Source organism: Manacus vitellinus, unplaced genomic scaffold, assembly GCF_001715985.3.
Source record: "Manacus vitellinus isolate BGI_N305 unplaced genomic scaffold, ASM171598v3 scaffold_36_pilon, whole genome shotgun sequence".
NCBI lineage: Eukaryota > Metazoa > Chordata > Aves > Passeriformes > Pipridae > Manacus > Manacus vitellinus.
The window spans coordinates 4,555,939-4,575,678 of NW_021940508.1; the positions used below are offsets into that span (position 1 = coordinate 4,555,939).

General features: G+C 38.9%; 1 protein-coding gene across 7 annotated transcripts in view; it reads left to right on the forward strand.

Moving 5' to 3' along the window:
- PRLR (prolactin receptor) overlaps positions 1 to 19,740 on the forward strand; it is a 156,198-nt gene that overhangs the window by 126,753 nt on the left and 9,705 nt on the right. For 5 of the 7 annotated variants that reach the window (XM_018077223.2, XM_018077224.2, XM_018077225.2 and 2 more), the window contains 10 exons: positions 4,107 to 4,220; positions 5,243 to 5,375; positions 8,791 to 8,960; positions 9,744 to 9,910; positions 11,415 to 11,556; positions 14,385 to 14,517; positions 15,781 to 15,950; positions 17,190 to 17,359; positions 18,293 to 18,437; positions 19,257 to 19,356. In XM_018077223.2, the coding sequence (XP_017932712.1) occupies positions 4,151 to 4,220; positions 5,243 to 5,375; positions 8,791 to 8,960; positions 9,744 to 9,910; positions 11,415 to 11,556; positions 14,385 to 14,517; positions 15,781 to 15,950; positions 17,190 to 17,359; positions 18,293 to 18,437; positions 19,257 to 19,356 (1,400 nt within the window). In that variant the 5' untranslated portion in view covers positions 4,107 to 4,150. Of the gene's footprint in view, positions 1 to 4,106; positions 4,221 to 5,242; positions 5,401 to 8,790; positions 8,961 to 9,743; positions 9,911 to 11,414; positions 11,557 to 14,384; positions 14,518 to 15,780; positions 15,951 to 17,189; positions 17,360 to 18,292; positions 18,438 to 19,256; positions 19,357 to 19,740 lie in introns of those variants that run through there. The other 2 variants (XM_018077227.1, XM_018077228.1) reach the window with 2 other exon arrangements.

Consider the following 19,740-nt stretch of genomic DNA (forward strand, 5'->3'; position numbering starts at 1 on the left):
TTTCAGATGGAGAAACATATCTCCATGTGTGAGGGAAGTTGTTCCATTCATCATCTCATCTTGACTGCTAATCAAATGAAGGGTTGCAAAGAGTTATTAGGAGGTCGAGGTGGTTTGTTTAGGAGAGAAATTTAGGAAAAATATATTATAACCCATGTATAGGCTTTTCAGATGAAATCTAAAAGACCTTTACATTGCTCCCATTTTATGCAACACAGAAATATGAAGTCCTTAGTCCCAATAAATTAACTGGATGTCAAGGTTCCCTCACATAGCCAACAGCAGGTACTAAGCATCCTCACAAAGTACTCCACAGAAACCGTGTGCTAAATAGCCACCTGGAATCAGTCACAAGAAATTCAGATCAGAGATGTGTCTGAATTCCATAAATTCTCTGGAGCCTGTACATCGCTATGAAGGCCATACTGGGTGCCTGAGGGATTCAGAGTTCTGAGACGTCCAATTAGGGCTCATTCAGAGAGGGAAAGCAGAGCTCTTGTCACACTGCACACCTACAACTTTTAATTTACAGTATGATCCCAAACACCACTGTCATTCAGAAACAAATCTAGCAATAACAGTGCTCAAATCATGGCTAGGAACATGTATCTGTGTTGACACTTGAGATCTCTGCGTGGGAAGGCAGACTCATGCAGTATCCACAGTATAGTTGAATGTTCTGGATGGTCAAACAGACTGTCACATTCTTGCTTTATTCTGTTCTTTATCTGTGCTTGGTTTCATACAGCTGTAGTTAAGCCTTTCAAATGGTAATGAACTCTGGTGTTTTGTGAATTCCTTAATCTGCCTTCCCCCAGGCTGAAAGATGAACATTGTTTATCATCATGACTAGTGAGAATGTGAAACTTTTTCAGTACATTTTGGTAAAGTACTTTTGGCTTTTGATTTATTTAGCCGCAAAAGCAGAACTTATGATGGACATAATGTCATTGCCATTGGCTGATACACACTTGTTCCTGTTCCTGCAAGCCTGGAAGCATTGCAGCTAGAAAATTTTTCCATCTGTGCAGAACTGAGTAAAGACTTCTCTGACAATCTCAAGAAATTTGTCCACCAGCATAGCCAAGAAAGAAAGAAAAGAATGCAAGAACTAAAAGTCAGTTAGAACAAGACCATTTGTCTCTCAACCATGCTCCACAGCGCCTGATTTCAGTACTGGTGCTTAGCTTTCAGCTTCATCTAGTAGCATTGTCAGCACAGTTTTCAGACCTAAAATTTCATTATATTATCAGTTCCAGAGTAGCATTATTTTATAGGAACATCTAACTCTTCTGTGCATTTTAATGCTGCTGTAATAGTTTCCATTTCCATCAAGGAGCACTGTTTTCCAGTGTGTAATGTGCAGCTGTTGAATACTATATAACAGCTGTGTTAAAAGGAAGAAATTCAGCTGGAATGTCAGAATGCAATAAGTTGGTTGGAATTAAATCAAAACCTTCAAAAGGAGGCATATGATCTTTTAATTATCAGTTATTCAACCCTTGGGTTTGCATGACTTTGTGGCAAATCAGTGTCCACTGTATCTCTTATAAAAGAATGCATTCAGACCTAAAAGTGAGGCATTCCCTCACAGCATCTTCAGAAATGCTAGTTGCTCTTTTATGAAAACATTTTCGTGTCATAGATAGGGGAGATTATGCATTTTTGATACAGTTATGACAAAGAGGGTGTTATCTATTTTATTTAAGCAAGTATTTTCAAAAAAAAAAGACGTCTCTTCAGAAGCCTTATAAACTCTATTTGAATCACAAATTCCAAATACCAGGCAACCATGGAAACATTCTTATTTTCCCTCTTTTGATGCTTATCTCCTGCTACGTTTATAGGCGACAACCACCCTTGCACGGAGTACAAAGCCAATTCTTTTAAATCGCCATCATGAGACAGCCTCTGTGTCATGATTGTAGCTGTGTTCTGAATCTGTTCTAAATCTGGTCTGGTTTTTTTCCAAGTATAGGTGACGAGAATTGTACGCGGAGCCTGCTGTGTGGCACTAATAGGTCCATATTCCTCCCCTGTATATCTCCTGTTCGTTTTCACAGCCACATTGAAGAAGTGATTCGCAATCATCTCATTTTCAAATGCTCCCAAGGAAGAAGTACTTGGTTTTAAATGCATTAATTTCTTCCTCTTTCTATTAATTTTGTTCTTTAGGTCTTCAGTTTCCAAAATTATCCCATTTTACTTGCAAGAGTGCTCTAATAGAGATCTTTTGTGATACCTCTCCTTTGTTGTATTGAAAAATTTCAATCTTTTAGCCACCATAATCAGTTTTTCTTACCTGTCAATTCTTCACACAGAAAAGATGTGTCTGTAAAAGTAAAAAAATAAATCATGGTACCAGTTACCTTATAGGGAATCACAGTAAGAGTCTGAGTTTGAAAGTGCTGCATTTTGCAAACGTTTCAACTCTTTTTAGAAATAGTGAAACATTTTAAATGGTATCATATGAAATAGCTACTGTTTATAGTTCATTATTTCACCTTCCCTTGAGAAAAATGTGCCTTGTATGAGCACAGTCAGCTGTGTCCCTCATTATATAACACCAAGTTTTCAACTAATTTCTAAAAGTAAACACTATAACATTTTTGCCTACCATTTGTTTACAGTACTAAAATTTTCATGTGCTTACTCAAAACCTGCCTGCATATGCACAGAATGCTCTGAGTGAGTCTAAAACTAGCCCATATGTGATTTTCTAGCTTGTACTTCAGTTACGGGTGTGAAATGTGCCTGGATATTCGGAAGTGGTACATGGAAATGTAGCCAACTGTTGTTCTTTTCCTCATTGTCCACAGTAAACATGTTTTAGACTCAGTTAAATTAACTGATACTTCATTTGCCTTTGTGCTGGGAAAAACATTTGTATGATGATGGATTACAGTTTCTTGATACAGAAAATGAATTGCATGCTGAAAATTGAGTCATCTGATGAACCGCAAAGAATTTTTCCTCCCCAAAGGCACAGCTTGTTCCCATGCTGTGCTACACTGGATGGGTTGCAAGCATACAAGTACCTGTCAGATGTGTTTGGTGGGAGTGGAAAGCTGAGATAAGGAGCCTGCTATTTAGCTGGTAAATTGTTCTTCTTTAGCTTCAAGGAGTAAGACTGGCTACTGAGAAGCTAATAGCCTACTGCAGTCATCATCTCCAAGCAGGAAGCATATTGGTGGGAGAAGCAGCAGGTTTGCCTTAAGTGGTACTGTCTTTCCTTCAGGCTAAGCAAACAGATTTAGCAACAACAGAGTCTCCAGAGCACCCAGAGTTATAGTCTGAATTCTGAGGACATCTAGTGGTGTCAGCCCACTGCGGGGAGTCACAGCTGGTGGCTTTCCAAGTGCACGTGTTTTTCTGCTGTTCTACAGGATTAACCTTTACAGGTTGAAGAAAGAGGGATAATTGCATTCCATCTTGCATTTTCACACAGTAAATTAGCTGTGACATTATGTCACTTGTCCCTTGGTTTCTTTTCTTTGATTTTGACATTTCCACTTCACTGCAAAATCCAATGCAGTAAAAACAATTAATTAAATGCACAGAAACAGTAGCATTCTTCAGCTCAGGTGATCCTGAATTCAATATCGACAGTCCCAAATATTCAGAAGTCATGAGATTAGATCAAAAATCAAAACCTTCTAAATAAATGTTAGACCTTTTCTATTTACCTTCTGTTCTCAGGGGTTTCAGTGTTCGAATATGTTGGCATCTTCTTTGTATCAATAGGGATAAAAGTGTATTTTTGTTACCAAAAGGCTGGTTTCTCTGGTGAATTAATGACTGTGAAAGTTAGAACGCTAAGGTAAGCACCAGGTATCCCAAGATGTCAAATAAATATGCAAGATTTGTTAATGCTATGAAATTGTAATCCTAGCACTGCTAACCATTCAAGGACCTTTGGGAAAACCTTCTTGCTACTCAGGGATTCAGGTTTTCACCTTCTGAAGTGGAACTGTAGGTGTTGCCACACCTTTTGAGAGAACAAGAATCAATTAGCTGCAATTCAAAAAGGACTTTGATCAAGTCAAGTAATACATATTATACGTTAAGCATTGTTATTGACTGTTGCATGACGGTGTGTTTTTCAGTGAGCCTCTGATCTGATATTTCCTCCTGAGGAGAAGCAGACATCATGAAGCAGAGATTCATTTCATCAGTTCAAATTATTTTGCAACTTGCTCTGACTACAGCAGGTCTGACAGGTGAGTACAACCCTTCCTGAAACACTAGTTTTTCCTTAAAACACTTTCTTTAGAAAAGTATGAGGCTTTACCCAATCTGTCCTGACCACCAGTGGAGCCTCGACCTATTTAAAGTACTTTCTTCTGAAGTTTTTTATGGCATTTTGAAAATGGCTCGAATCCTTTTTTTATATATAGTATTAATTTAAGGACTGTGTGGTGGCAATGATGAAAGACACTCACTCCACCCCTACATTTACTTCATCCTTGTCACCTTCTGGGAAATTAGCATCATATGAATAGTCACACTATTTGAGACAGTGATATGGAACTTTAATAAAATAAAGGTAAGCTTAAGTTGAAAGATCACATGCTTTTCATACCAAAATATACGTAAATTAGTGGTCTGTGCTTTTGATATAACCTAATGACAGGTAGTCTTAACAAAAATATTCTTAAATGTATTTGGATTACCAGTGAATATCTAACTAATTAATGAATACATTCAGGTTGCTAGTACACAAAAATAATCATCTAGCCTGTTGATTTCTTTCTTTTTGTCTAACCTGTAGTTTACCCTAACTATGCACAAATAGTGGAATTTTAGTTCTGTTGCAAAGTTGAAGGTGAAATTTAATTTTAAGATGATCTGAAGATAAAAAAATTCAATGTTTTAGGGGAAAAAAACCCACAAAGGTCATATATTTACTTCCAGGCATTGCAATTTACTTTGGAGATAAATATACACTTTTTGAGTTTAAGCAAAAATTAAATTTTCATATTAAAAAGAGAAGCAAAATAATTTTAGTAGTTATTTTGGAAGTTCGAGGTACAAATATATTTTTATATATCTATATGTACTTTTCTGAGAATTTTGATCCTTTTTCCAGGCAGATTTATTTACCCAATTCAGTCGATAGTTTCACATAATTTTATTGTCTTCAAAAAAGCATTCCTTGGTGGCTGGGCTTATCACTCAGCAATAACAACCAAAAACGTTGTCCTCCTCTAATATAACTAACTGGATTTTTGCACTTCCCTAGGTCAGTCATACCCTGGCAAACCTAAGATAATAAGATGTCGTTCTCTAGAAAAGGAAACCTTTTCTTGTTGGTGGAAGCCTGGCTCAGATGGAGGCCTTCCTACCAATTACACCCTGTTCTACAGCAAGGACAGGTAACGAGTGGTGCATACATATTCTGTAAGTGATCAAGTGATGGTTATGACAGAATAAGGGAATGATAACATTAATTTGTAAAGTTTTTATGAATCTGTGTTAACCTCAGATGGCCAACAAGGGCTGCATGAGATGAATGGCTTCCCTTGTAAGAAGAAAACATGACCACTGCCAGTCTCAAAACTTCAGCCTATCCCTACTAAAACTCATCCAACCTGAAATCCCACTGAAGAAGTGCTGGAAAAGGCATATTTGTCCATCTTATCAGGAGGCACACAGCTTTTAGCTGAATGGGGTCTTCTCTGAGGAGTGGAGCATCAAGGCATGGAGAAGTGAGGGTCCCATCCAGAGCCCATCACTCCCCCTTGGCTAGGGAGCAGGGCAGAGTGGGGGGACAGGGATAGACTGAGACCAGGCTGGGCCAGGACATCAGCACATTGATTGAGGCTGGCTAGGAGGGACCATGGAAGTGCAGGGCTTTGGGGACCTGGAGACCATCCCTGATGCAACAGGCTGGAACAGGGACAAGGGGCCCTGGGGGTGCCTGGGGAGGCTGGGCAGGGGCAGTCAGGGCTGAGGGTTCCCTTGGGTCCCTGCCAAGAAGGCTGTCCATTAGCATGCCCAGCAAAACCCCATCTGGAGTATAGAGAGTAATTGTTTCCCCTCTTGGAAATGTAGCCAATTTCCTGGTTCCCAAAATGGAGTGAAATCAGATAGCACTGTAGCACTTCTCAAAGTTGCTGTTTTGGTCAAGTCTGTGACTCCTTCATCCTGTTTAGGAATAAAATGTGTATATGTTTGGCAACTTTGCTTAACCTGTGTATCTTTGTATAACTATACTTTTTTTCCTGAAAACAAGAGGTCTTTGAACAGGGCCAAGCAGGCAGGGAGGCTCAGAGATTAAATTTCTTTGAATAAATCCAGTGCGGTTCAGAATAGATAAGGTAAAGCCTCAGACATCCCTACTTCAATTAAATAAATTCCAAATCATTTGGTATTAATTGAGCAGAAAAGATGCAGCCTTTAATAAAGTTACCACACTCAACAATGATCTAAGAGCTTTTATTTTATTAAAGCTCTGATGTTTCAGTCTTCATCAAAACAAATTTTAATGAATGTTTCAAGTTATACGTATCACTGCCCGGAACAGCCCTGTCTAGGGAGGGTTAGCAGTGCTTATCCATTTCATTAAATCTGCTGAACACAGACACTACCAAGCACTCTAGATCTGGGCCACAACTGCATTTCTAGACTCATTGTCTCTCAGGTACTATCCTCTTACTCACATCTTTTCTTTGAGAACTGTGATGAAATTGCCTGGAAACTAAGAGATCTTTTTATTAGTGGTGTATAGAGCATAACAGTGGGACTAATGTGCATTCTTACACCACATCAGGTGGTGCTTTCAGTTTGTGTAATTCTTCACACTTGGGGTAGGCTGTGAGTACATCACCCGGTTCAGCTTTAATGGAGTACAAAACTATCCCTCTCCTGAAAAAGCTGAAGACCCAAATAAAAGTAATTTCTAAGAGACCGTGAACTAATAAGGTTTTTTTTCTTTTGAGATAATTGTGATAATGATCATGTTAAGAACCAGGTAAATTAACATCGGAAAAGTCATAGAACAGATCGTCTTGAGTGTGACCACACAGCACGTACAGGACAACCAAGGGATCAGGCCTGGCTACCATGGACTTAGGAAAGGAAGGTCCTGCCTGACCCGCCTGATCTCCTTTTATGACCAGGTGACCCACCTAGTGGATGAGGGGAAGGCTGTGGATGTAGTCTGCCTGGACTTCAGCAAAGCCTTTGACACCATCTCCCAAAGATACTCCTGAAGCCCATGGCTTGGACAGGGGCACTCTCTGCTGGGTTAGGAACTGGCTGGAGGGCCGGGCCCAGAGAGTGGTGGTGAACAGTGCTGCATCCAGTTGGCAGCTGGTCACTAGTGGTGTCCCCCAGGGATCAGTGTTGGGCCCAGTCCTGTTTAACATCTTTATTGGTGGTTTGGACGAGGGGACCAAGTGCACTCTCAGTCAGTTCACAGATGACACCAGGTAGCAGGAAGTGTTGATATGCTGGAGTGTAGGAAGGCTCTGCAGAGGGATCAGGACAGGCTGGATTGATGGGCCAAGGCCAATAGGATGAGGTTCAACAAGGCCAAATGCCAGGTCCTGCCCTTAGGTCACAACAACCCCAGGCTACACTGCAGGACTGGGGAAGAATGACTGGAAAATCACCCAGCAGAAAAGGACCTCGAGATGCTGGTTGACAGTGGCTGAACATAAGCCAGCGCATGCCCAAGTGGGCAAGAAAGACAATGGCACCCTGGCTTGTGTCACAAGCAGGGTGGCCAGCAGGACCAGGGCAGTGATCGGGCGTTGGTGAGGCCTCACCTCGAGTGCTGTGTCCAGTTCTGGGCACCTCAGTTCAGGACGGACATTGAGGTGCTGGAGTGAGTCCAGAGAAGGGCAGCAGAGCTGGGGAAGGGACTGGAGCACAAGCCCTGTAAGGAGTGACTGAGGGAGCTGGGGGTGTTTAGCCTGGAGAAAAGGAAACTTGGGGGGCCCTTATCACTCTCTACAATGACCTGAAAAGAGTTTGTAGTGAGATGAGGGTTGGCCTCTTCTCACATAACTAGAGACAGGATGATAGGAAATGGCCTCAGGCTGTGCCAGGGGAGGTTCAAGTTCACCATCAGGAAGAATTTCTTCATGTAAAGGGTGTTTAAACATTGGAATGAACTGTCCAGGGAGGTGTTAGAGTCACCATTCCTGGAGGTGTTCCAAGAAATGACTGGATGTGGCACTCAGTGTCATGGTCTAGTTGAAAAGGTGAAGATGGGTCAAAAGTTGGACTCAATGATCTCAGAGGTCTTTTCCAGCCTAAATGCTACTGTGATCTTGCTGAAAACAAACTAATCAATAAAACAGTCCTCTGCCATAGGGCCCATCTGCTTAATTTCCAGGGGTAATACACAAAGAAGATGTTTAGCAACTTTTCTTATTTAGTCCAAGTGAATGTCTCTCCTTTTCCTTTTACTTGTTTATAAATATTGTTAAAATTGCCTTGTTCTGTCTCTGGAAATTTCTCTTTCCGTTCTTTTGTTGACATTCCTACGTATAAAAAAAAGGAGTGAGAGCACTCATCCAGAAAAACTGCAGTAAAAATAGCAGTGAAGCACTTATGGCAATAGCATGTGACACCAAAATGTTTCCCAGAGTTGAGATTATATGTATTATGTACAATTATTGTATTGTCATGTAATAGAATTATATTATGTATCTATATATAAAAATAATATGATTATATATAACCATTTCAAATTTCTCTGCTGAACCTAGGCCATTACTAGAATATTGCCTGCTTTGCTTTGTTTCCTGAGCTTTTAACTTTTAAATCATTTTATTTCAGTGAAGAAAAAATCTATGAATGTCCAGACTACCAAGCATCAGGTCCCAATTCCTGCTACTTTGATAAAAACCACACTAATCCCTGGACAACATATATTATCACTGTAATGGCAACGAATGAGATTGGAAGTAACAGCTCAGACCCTCAGTATGTGGATGTAACCTCCATAGGTAAAAAGAGAAGAATAAAATGGAAAACAAGCTAGTTGGAGATGTATGCAGTTTTTAATGCCAGAACAAGTAGTGGTGAAAGATTTCTTTCCTCATGATGTGAAACTTGATATGGAGAAGTGTTTATCTACAGATGATCTAAAATATGCATTTTAAATTTATGTGAAAACTGCATTTTACTTATAAATTAAATAACTACATATTTTATTGCCATTTTAACTTTGGCTTAAAAATTGGCTGCAGTTTGTAGCTGTCTCCAGTATTTCAGTTAGACTCAATGCAGATTATAAAATTTTCATTAGGTTGAGCTACCTAAATTTTCCAAATGTGAACATCTTTATGGCCGCTGGCATTGAAGTCTCAGGAGGGTAAAAATAACTGCCTGAGCATTCTACGGGCTTTTTGTAGTATTTAATATTCCCAACCCTGTTCTACTTTCTGCATACACATGATATACACATCATAATGATAATGTACTTACTCATTTTAGCTATGAAATATTTGATATTTTAGTTTTGCAAGAGTGGCCTAATGAAATTATGATTTGATTTCCTTAGCCTGACAAGTTCAGAGTAAAGTCTAAGATTTGCTGATACTGGTGGATCAGTAGCTGGTTAAACTTGCTAGGGAGAAAAAGGAAAAATAAAAGGCTATTGTACTATTCCCTTACAGAAGTGATGAATGATCTGAAATTAATGTGATGAAATACAAAACCATAAAGGAGGTGCCTCTTCTGAGAGAAAATTAAGTTATTAATGGCACGCTTTTCATTCATTTATACAGTTCAGCCAGATGCTCCTGTGAACCTCTCTCTAGAAACAAAAACATCTGCTAGTATAACATACCTTTGGGCAAAATGGTCTCCACCTCCGTTAGCTGCTGTCAGCTCTAATTCACATGTATATCACTATGAGCTACGACTTAAACCTGAAGAAAAGGAAGAGTGGGAGGTAATGGAAAAGTATATTTATTGTATAAATGCTCTATTCAGTGAGTTTTCTTGTCTCAATTTAACTGATATTATAAAAATTTTAGTTTCTGTAAGGGTGAAAAATTAATGTAACCAAATCTGATTAAGGAAAGAAAAATACTGTAGTGGTTTGTAGAACAGTGAAATTCAATGTATTTGCATAATCATCCTAATGTCATATACTGCAAAACCCTATTTAGTCCACTGATCTAATATTTATTTGTAATGATTCCACATGTCACAATAAAAGACTGTGCAGTTCATATAGTTTAAAACAAATCCGGATCAAAACAGTTTATTGATTCATTAAATTTAATTAACAATTAATCACTTAACTATGCAGCACTCAGCAATCACTCGGCAATGCAATAGGTGAATCACAATACTGGGCACTCAAAAATGTTACTAGGCATCTACAAATTTATAAACACATTTCTATAACTAGTCCCAGACATATATAGACTATATACAGAAATTCCCCTCTCCCAAGCATACTCCCCTCCCTCTCCTATTTATACCCACTTCTGTGGGTGACATGGATGCTTTAACATCATGTGAACTTATGTCCCTTCTTACAGTATCCTAAGACACGCATCAGTGAGAAAGGAGCCACATGGTCACATGCAGACACCCAGGTGTGGCTTCCTGCCTGCTGCAGCCCACGCTGTCTGGAGAGCAGCTACTCACAGCATCAGAGAGGGAGGCTGCTCTGGCTGGCCCAGGGAGAGGTCATGATGCTGACAGAGCAACTTTTGAGAGCATCAAACTACGCTTCAGCTACTGCTGAAGTTTCCAGTTCCCCCACACACACTATTACAAGTTTTCTTGTTTATTTATTAGTAGTTTTCAAGTTTAACCTTGAGAAGTCTCTCCATTGCTCCCTAATTATTATTTATTTGGGCTGAGAGGTGTCATCATACTCTTCAATGTAATCAGTTGGAGGCAACCCGCCACTCAGAAATTTTGGTGTGTCCTACTCGCACACACCATTTCCATTGACATTCTCCACCATAGGAATATTCCCACAGCTGAGTTTTCGGGATAAATTATCATTCTTAAAGCTATAGTCAGATGTCCTCAATGCTACCTAAATTGTCGAAACCTTAATGATGGAGAAAGCTATGTGTTTTGAAAGAGTTCTGAAGAGAAATTCAAAGGACCTGAAAAATGCACTTAAAGCCACTGAGAAGAATTACACAAGGGTTTATATGTAAGCTGGACTACCTAATGTGTTCCTGGTTGTGTGGATCTGATGGAGTACTAGGAAGGCTACAGTTAAGTATGTTCTTGAGTATCAGAATCTCAGTGTTGAAGTGAATTTTTCTGCAAAGTCACTACCTTTGTTCCTCTGTAATTCATATTTTATAAAATACCAACTGAAATTCTAGACTTTCAGAATTCAGTAACTCAAGCCTATTCCTTTATTGTTACTTGTTAAAATGCCCCAATTCTTTATTATTTTCCCAGTCCATTTTCTTTTCCAGACAATATCTGTTGGACTGCAGACACACTACAAGGTGACTGGGTTACAAGCTGGGGTGAAGTACATTGTTCAGGTCCGTTGCATGTTAGACCTTGGAGAATGGAGCGAATGGAGCTCTGAAAGAAACATCCAAATCCCCAATGGTGAGTTGGGGATGGTGACTGCTGTTCTATAAACTGTTTTTAAGTTCTATCAAGTTCAGTGTTGTGAAAGGTGCCTAAATGGTAGCCCTGAAAACCTGGCTTCTCACACAGATACTTCATAGTGCTGGAGGAACAGATCAGTGCATTTTAATATACCTTCTGTGTAATTGCTTGTTTAGTCTTTTTGATTCACTCAAGATCCTCTGCTGAAATGGGCTATGACAAATAAAGTGGTATGAGGAAGTCACTTCTGATGCAGGTGTGCCTAAATAATTTATTGTTCCTGTCCCTTAATTTAAAAATTACATTGATTTTATATGTAGCTACAGATGTCAGGTAATGGTTTTTGTGTAAGAACCTAGACTGAAAGCATTGCCATGTCTAACAGAGAACGATGCTTGCAGATACTACCACGTGGAATTCATTATCTATGTTTTCTTGGATTTGAGTAGGCACACTAAATATGCATGATATTGTATCTTGTTGCCAGACACTTTAGCCAGGTCGTCTCAAATCTTCTTCTTCTGTTCTTAGTTGTATTATTCATTACTTGACATGAAGGTTGCTGTTGATCATGAAGTACATGAAGTACTGTTAATAGAAAAATATCTTTTAAATTACCCATTTTCGGATCTGCACTAGGCAATTAGAAATTTGGAAAATCAATGTCTCTGCTCTGCATAGTAGGAAATGTTTATTATTGATGTAATAGGATTGTATTTTTGCCACAAATGCATAATTGCAAAAGTTTCAGTCACATGAGGGTTTTGACTGGCATCATCCTATTCAAAATTTAATCATTTTTCCCTGCCCTACTCTTAAGCGCTTTGCTTGAGTCTATAAAAACTTGCTTGGCAGCAATCAGGTGAGCATCCTGAGTACTGAACATAACGACACTACAAGGAAGTATGAGAGCTGCTTCTTTGTGTCTTTGGAGACAGATCATAGGTACTTCAGAAGAGAATTACTGGAAAGGACATAAACAAATGGGCAAACATTTACATTCTTCATTTTTCTTACCTAAAACCTAAAACAAATTACAGCATATTTTTTAAACAACCGGAATAATCTTCAAACACACTTTTTTAATTAAAAAATGGTTTTTGTATATTGTGGTTTAAACCCAGCTGGCAACTAAGCACCACATGGCTGTTCTCTCACATCCTACACCCCACCCCAGTGAAATGGGGAAGAGAATCAAAAGTAAAACCTGTAGATTGAGATAACAACAGTTAAGTAATTGAAACAAAGTAAAATATAATAATAATGATAAATACTAATAATGATAATAAAAAGGAAAAAAACTAAAGAAGTAATGCACAATACAGTTGCTCACCCCAACTGACCAATGCCAAATCCCATCCCTACACCCTGATCAGCCCCGCTTCCAGATAATTCCCCAGTTTATATACTGGGGATGATGTTCTATTGGTGTGGAATACCCTTTTGGCTCGTTGGGGTCACCTGTCATGGCTATTCTCACTCCCAGCCTTTTTTATCTGCTTTGTACCTCCTCACTGGCAGAGTAGGAGACACAAAAAGGTCTTTGGTTTAGGATAAACATGGCAGTAACAACCAAAACATCCATGTATTGTCCACATTTTTCTCATACTGAATCCAAACCACAGCACTATACCAGCTACTGAGAAAAAATTAACTCTATCCCAGGTGAAAGGAGGACAGCACAGAAAATAGATTGTATAGCAGAGTATATTTTAAATAATTTTATAGAGGCTACTGTGGCAGTATTTGAGCACTCCCTATGATATTTTGGGACAGAGAAGAGCCAGAGTCAGAGAAATAAAGCAGTTCTTCAGCATGGCTGCAGTGAGAAGGGATTCTGAATCCAGGTGAAAGTATCAGGCTGTTGCCTGAACCACTGAACTGTGCTGATTCCTGGGCTGATTCCTACGGGATAAGGTTCAACAAGGCCAAGTGCCGGGTCCTGCACTTTGGCCACAATGACCCCATGCAGCGCTACAGGCTGGGGGCAGAGTGGCCGGAGAGCAGCCAGGCAGAAAGGGACCTGGGAGTTTGGATTGACAGGAAGCTGAACATGAGCCAGCAGTGTGCCCAGGTGGCCAAGAAGGCCAATGGCAATCTGGCCTTGGATCAGAACAGTTGGCCAGCAGTCCCAAGGAAGTGATTCTTCCCCTGTACTTGCGTGCATACTCCCCTCAGCCGACTTGGTGAGGCCACACCTCGAGTACTGTTGTTCCAGTTCTGGCCGCCTCAGTTCAGGCAAGGTATTGAGTGCTGGAGTAGGTCCAGAGAAGAGCCTGGTGAAGGGACTCAAGCACAAGTCCTGTGAGGAGAGGCTGAGGGAGCTGGGGCTGTTCAGCCTGGAGAAGAGGAGGCTCAGGGGAGATCTCATCACTCTCTACAACTCCCTGAAAGGAGGTTGTAGCCAGGTAGCGGTTGGTCTCTTTTCCCAGGCAACTATCAGCAAGACAAGAGGACCTGGTCTCAAGTTGTGCCAGGGGAGGTTTAGGTTAGATATTAGAAAAAATTTCTTTACAGAGAGGGTGATCAGACATTGGAATGGGCTGCCCAGGGAAGTAGTGGATTCTCTGTCCCTGGAGATGTTTAAAAAGAGACTGGATGTGGCACTTAGTGCCATGGTCTAGTAACCGCAGCGGTAGTGGATCAAGAATTGGACTTGATGATCTTGAAGGTCCCTTCCAACCCAGCTGATTCCATGATTCTATGAAAGCAAAACTTTTCCTTTCTTTGTATTTTCCTGTGCTCTGCTTGACATTGTTTTATGAATTCAGGGTGGACTGAATACATGCAACTTACCAATTAGTTTATTTCTTTGTCTTTCACAGGAGAGTCACCTCCTGAAAAGCCTACCATAATAAAGTGCCGTTCTCCTGAAAAGGAAACATTTACTTGTTGGTGGAAACCTGGTTCAGAGGGAGGACATCATATTAACCACACTTTGCTTTACAGCAAAGAGGGGTAATAAACTGTATATAAACAGTGTTTTATTGGAAGGACCTGGAAAATCCATCCTGATTGTTTTTGCATTTAGGGAGATGTCATTTTCTGTAGTACGTGGTTTTGTCCAGTGGCATATTCTGAAAGAGTGCTAAAGCAGCAATGTATTTAAGAGTGAAATAAGATCTCTTTATAATGTTAGTAAATTATTGTCAATTACTGTGAATTACTCTGCTCAGAAAGATGGATTGTCTTGAAAGTTGCCATTGTCCAGCAACTACATTTTGTTAAGCAATACAAATCACAGTCCTGTAACTCTTCAGTCATGCAACCCTAGAAACAAAACTGTCCAAAGTGACCAGTGACCAGATACTAAAATCTTCATCTTCTGATAATGCTTATTTTGCACTAGTATTCATAGGCCATGAATACCCTGTGCCTTCTGCAGTAATATTTCTTTGGAACTCAGATCAAGTGCTAAACATTCATTTAAAAGAAATAGTCAATATATATTTTTAGGTTCTGTGAAGTATTTTTGGTTCACCTTTTTTGCTCAGCCTTGCACTGACCTAACTGGATGCTAAATTCTGTAATTGTCAACTGTGAGCTAGATCTTGCTGGAAAAAGAGAGGTACTGGTCCATCCAGGTAGGGCAGAGTATGAGGTCCACATCCACAATTCTCTTATGTCACTGTGCATCTCAGAGGAGTTTGGAAACAAGTGCTACATGCTTAACTTTTTCTCCTATCCCTGCTTTGACTTTGGGAAACTTGGGAATGGATTTGGAGGACAGGTACAAAGTAGACTTTTTTTTGAAAAGTGGTGAAAATAAAATAAAATAAAAATAAAAATTCAAAATAAATTCTAAAAGCATATTAGTGTAATATACAGAACTCTCTGTAAATGTGAAATCAACATTGGACATAGTTTTTAACAGATAGCTTTGAAAACTTCAGCAATCACTTCTACTTACTCTCTGGAAGATGTAAGAGTTATGCAGTGGACAATGGCTTTCTGAGTAGTAAGAGCTTTACTCTACTAGCCCACTGCTGCGTCTACAAAAGCCTCAATTCTACAGGCTTTGTTGTCTTTACTTTGGGGGAGAAATGTTTACTACAGTCTCTGGAATTGTCCAGTGACTCTTTAGTCTGGTCTGGAAGAAGTTTTCTGATTTTCTTCACATCGCCAGGCATGAAAAATCAGATCAATAATGCTGACATACTAGTAATCAAAGTCAGGTGTTTTAGTCTGTGTAATCTAATCACTGCAATTCTTCCATTTCAGAGAAGAAAAAGTTTATGAATGTCCAGATTACAAAACTGCAGGCCCCAATTCATGCTACTTTGATAAAAAGCACACCTCTTTCTGGACCATATACAATATTACTGTGAGGGCAACTAATGAAATGGGAAGTAATGTCTCTGATCCTCATTACGTGGATGTGACTTACATAGGTAAGAGTTTAAAAGTATTTTCCGTGGAAACAAATAATTCAGAACCATGGGGTTTGGCACAAAAATTTTAATTCCAGCTCTTCTCATATATGGTATTATATCCATGTTAAAGACTTGTACAAATAAGATCTTCTCTGATATAATAACAAATCAATATTCATCCCTTTACCGTTTTATTTTCAAAGGAAGCATAAAAATGCTAAAAGCTTTAAAACTATGTTCAGACGACCATTTATTGTTTTTCTTTATTTCTTTCAGTCAAACCCTAAGAAACATCATCCAGCTAAAATCTTTTTTCCACTGTACAAGCAGCTGAAATCAAATTGATCTTTTAACAAATAACACTTAAATTTGATTATATAAAAGGAGTCTCCAGACCCAAGAGGAGCTGCATTAGTGCTTTTTATAGCAGTGTACTGATAATCTCTTTCTCAGACTTTTTCCACAGAATGACTGCATACAAGTATTTGGGGTTTTTTTTCTAACAGAATGGAACATTATCATTGATAACCATTTTGTTGCCAAGGATCTGGCTGCCAGGAGTCTGGCAACTGGAAAAGGACTGCTGAAGGGCTGCTTCATATTTTATCTCTATGCCATGGCTGCTTGCTTGATGAAGCTTTGCATCAGACAGTGGTAAAATACACGCACAATATGTGCAGAAGCTCTACCTTTGAACTGAGGAAGCTGCAAACCTGTCTGAGCAGAAACCTTTGTTCCATTTTGGTTTGTTTTTGAGATATAGACAGAACTTTAATATTGCTGTTTCAGTTTACTTTTAGATACTTTACATATGCATTTGGGATTACACTGTTGTGTTTTCTGAATGTAAAAGATGGAGGGGGAAGTTCCATCAGCTACATCTGTGTTTTCAGCATTTCTAAATATTTATGCCAAACCTTGATAAGGTTATCATTAAACACATCTTAACATTGAAGATGTCAACTTTGAAACATGGTTGTAGGGAAAACCAGCAATAAATGGTAATGTAAGAAAAAAACATTTTTGCTGATTAATGATTAAGGCAAATCTCAACATGAATTCAACATGGTGTTTTTTCAAATTATAAATCCATACTTACTTTATCTGGAAACTCTTGATTTCTGTATTCCAACATCAGTTCTAAATTACTGGACACAATGGAGGTGATGACTCTTCACTCACATAATTTTATATTTCTTCCTAGGATGCAAGGAAAAAATAAATAAAACTCTGTTTGACAGTTCTTTGTTTTAACAGTACAGCCAGATCCTCCTGTGAACATAACTCTGGAATTAAAAAAGTCAGTAAATAGAAAACCATATCTGGTCCTGACATGGTCTCCACCTCCACTAGCTGATGTCAGATCTGGATGGCTTACTCTTGAATACGAATTGCGATTAAAGCCTGAAGAAGGAGAGGAATGGGAGGTAAGGATGTTGCAAGTTTTTGTTAGATAATGTTTTCTGATCAGTTAGATTTTTTCATCCAGGTTCCATGCACGAATGCAATGAAGCAGAGGCACTGAATAGTTCATAATTTTTCAAAAGCGCTTGTATGATTTCCTACTGAGAGCACTGGTATTTCAGATGTTATTGTATGATAGCAGGTGGTAAAGTACTTGTTTTTAATTGTGGTCATATTATATTAATCATATTGGCATGGCAGTTTAAATTGTTTGTTCTCATTTAGGCAGGTTTCTTTTGTGATAATTTTTTCTTCACCATGAGCACTTCTTAGGTGACAGAAAGCTCAGTGACATTATGAAAATAATTTAAATTTATATAAATGGTCATTAGGTGGTTGTTTTAATGGCCACAGAATAGTAATTGTCTATAGCCAGAATCTGCAACTCGTACAACTGAGTGGCAAATGAAAGACTCCAGCTTGGTATTTGACTGCATCCTCTTCTTGTCTGCAGTCCTTCCAAACCATCTCTGTATCTCCTCCTTCCTTCCCCCTCCCACAGCACTTCTCAGCCCCCTGGCCATTGAAAGACCTACTTTTTACTAACCTGTGAATTTCCACCAACTCGACATTCCCTCTTTCCCTCTGCATTTTCTTCCCTCATCTCTGTTTCTTGCCTCCTTCTGTTGCTCTCACCATCGCAATTCCCACCATTACCACAGTTCCTCCCCATGTGCCATATGTTCATGATGTGTTTTTGTAGTAGTTTAATTTGCACTGTATACCAGATTCAGATCGCATTCCCACTGATGTTAGAAAGCTAAACTTTAGAAATAAAATACATGTACCATTATTCCATGCCTGCTTAATAATTATTAGGAAATGCTCTCCAGACTCATTCTATATTCCTATCCTGGTTACCAAAACCTTAGCTGTGATTTTTGTTTAATTTCCAGACTATTTTTGTTGGACAGCAAACACAATGTAAAATGTTTAGTTTAAATCCTGGAAAGAGGTACATTGTACAGATTCACTGCAAACCAGACCATCACGGATCATGGAGCGAGTGGAGCCCAGAAATGTACATTCAGATTCCTACTGGTGAGTGGCCAGGCATTCCTTCAGCAATTGTTATTGTGTGCAATTGTATTTTTGTTTGTTAGCTGTTTGTGGCACCCATGCAGATCCCATATTTTCCCCAGGACAGGCAAGAACATCATTGCTAAGGTAACTGGATTATTATCGCTCCTGCACCATACCCAATTAGTTTTCCCCTTCATTACTTTATGGTGTTAAGAAGGTGAATAAATTTCTTTGCTTATTTAAACCATACCCTTTCTGTCTACTGCCTCATTTGCTCTCATGATGGTAGTTTTTAATTAAAAGAAGACTGGTAAGTGCTTTTAAACTGTGACACAGGCAACAAAAAGTGACTGCCTTCAGATAGTAACAGCTTTTATTACTCTTTATATGGAATTAATTTGAAATCAATACTTCCATATAAAAAGTGTTATTTTACAATAAAAATACTTTAAAATAGCTAGTCCTAGGTAATTTAACCCTCTATTTAATGAGTTGTATGATATGTATTTGATAATGACATGACTGTGGGTTTGGTACCACTGGATTTGAACCTAATTGCTATAAATGGCTGTGACAAAATTTTCCTCTTCATACATTTTTGTATAATTTTCCAAGACACTTTATTTCCCATGCAGTACCATTAGTAAAAATTATATTCATTATTAGATATTACAATGATTTTTGACATCCATATATGCTATTAAAGCCCTCTAAATTCAATACCAAGTTTGGCAGTTTAGGCCAATTTTTAAAATAAAAGTCATCTCTGACTTCTTGTGCATGCTGACAATGCAAATACTAGATGTATGTCCTTAAATAATTCTGTTTATTTCTTAGATTTTAGAGTAAAAGATATGGTTGTGTGGATCATTGTTGGTGTCCTGTCATCTCTAATATGCTTAGTCATGAGCTGGACAATGATTTTGAAAGGGTACAGGTAAGTCACCAGTTTCACAAATGCATGGAGTTCAAAATCGCAGAAAACTTTTCAAAAGTAGACTTCAAATATTTGACTCAATTTCCTGTAGCATTTGTGTTCTCTTACAGACTATTAGTTACACTGATAAAGAAGTATTTCTGCTCCTTAGGGAAACCAGGCTAAATTCTCAGTTGATAAAGACATGTCTCTGTTAGATCTGAGAATCTTGGTTAGCCATGTAATTCAGCAAACATCACTTGGAGTATCCCTGCTTCTGTAGAAGATATGCCTTTGGGTCTTGCTGTAATTTCCTAAAGTGAACAAGGTTATATTATGAGATTGTCTTTCTGCCCACCTGTCTGCCAATTCCCCGAATAATTTATTACAGTGCTGGCTAATTTC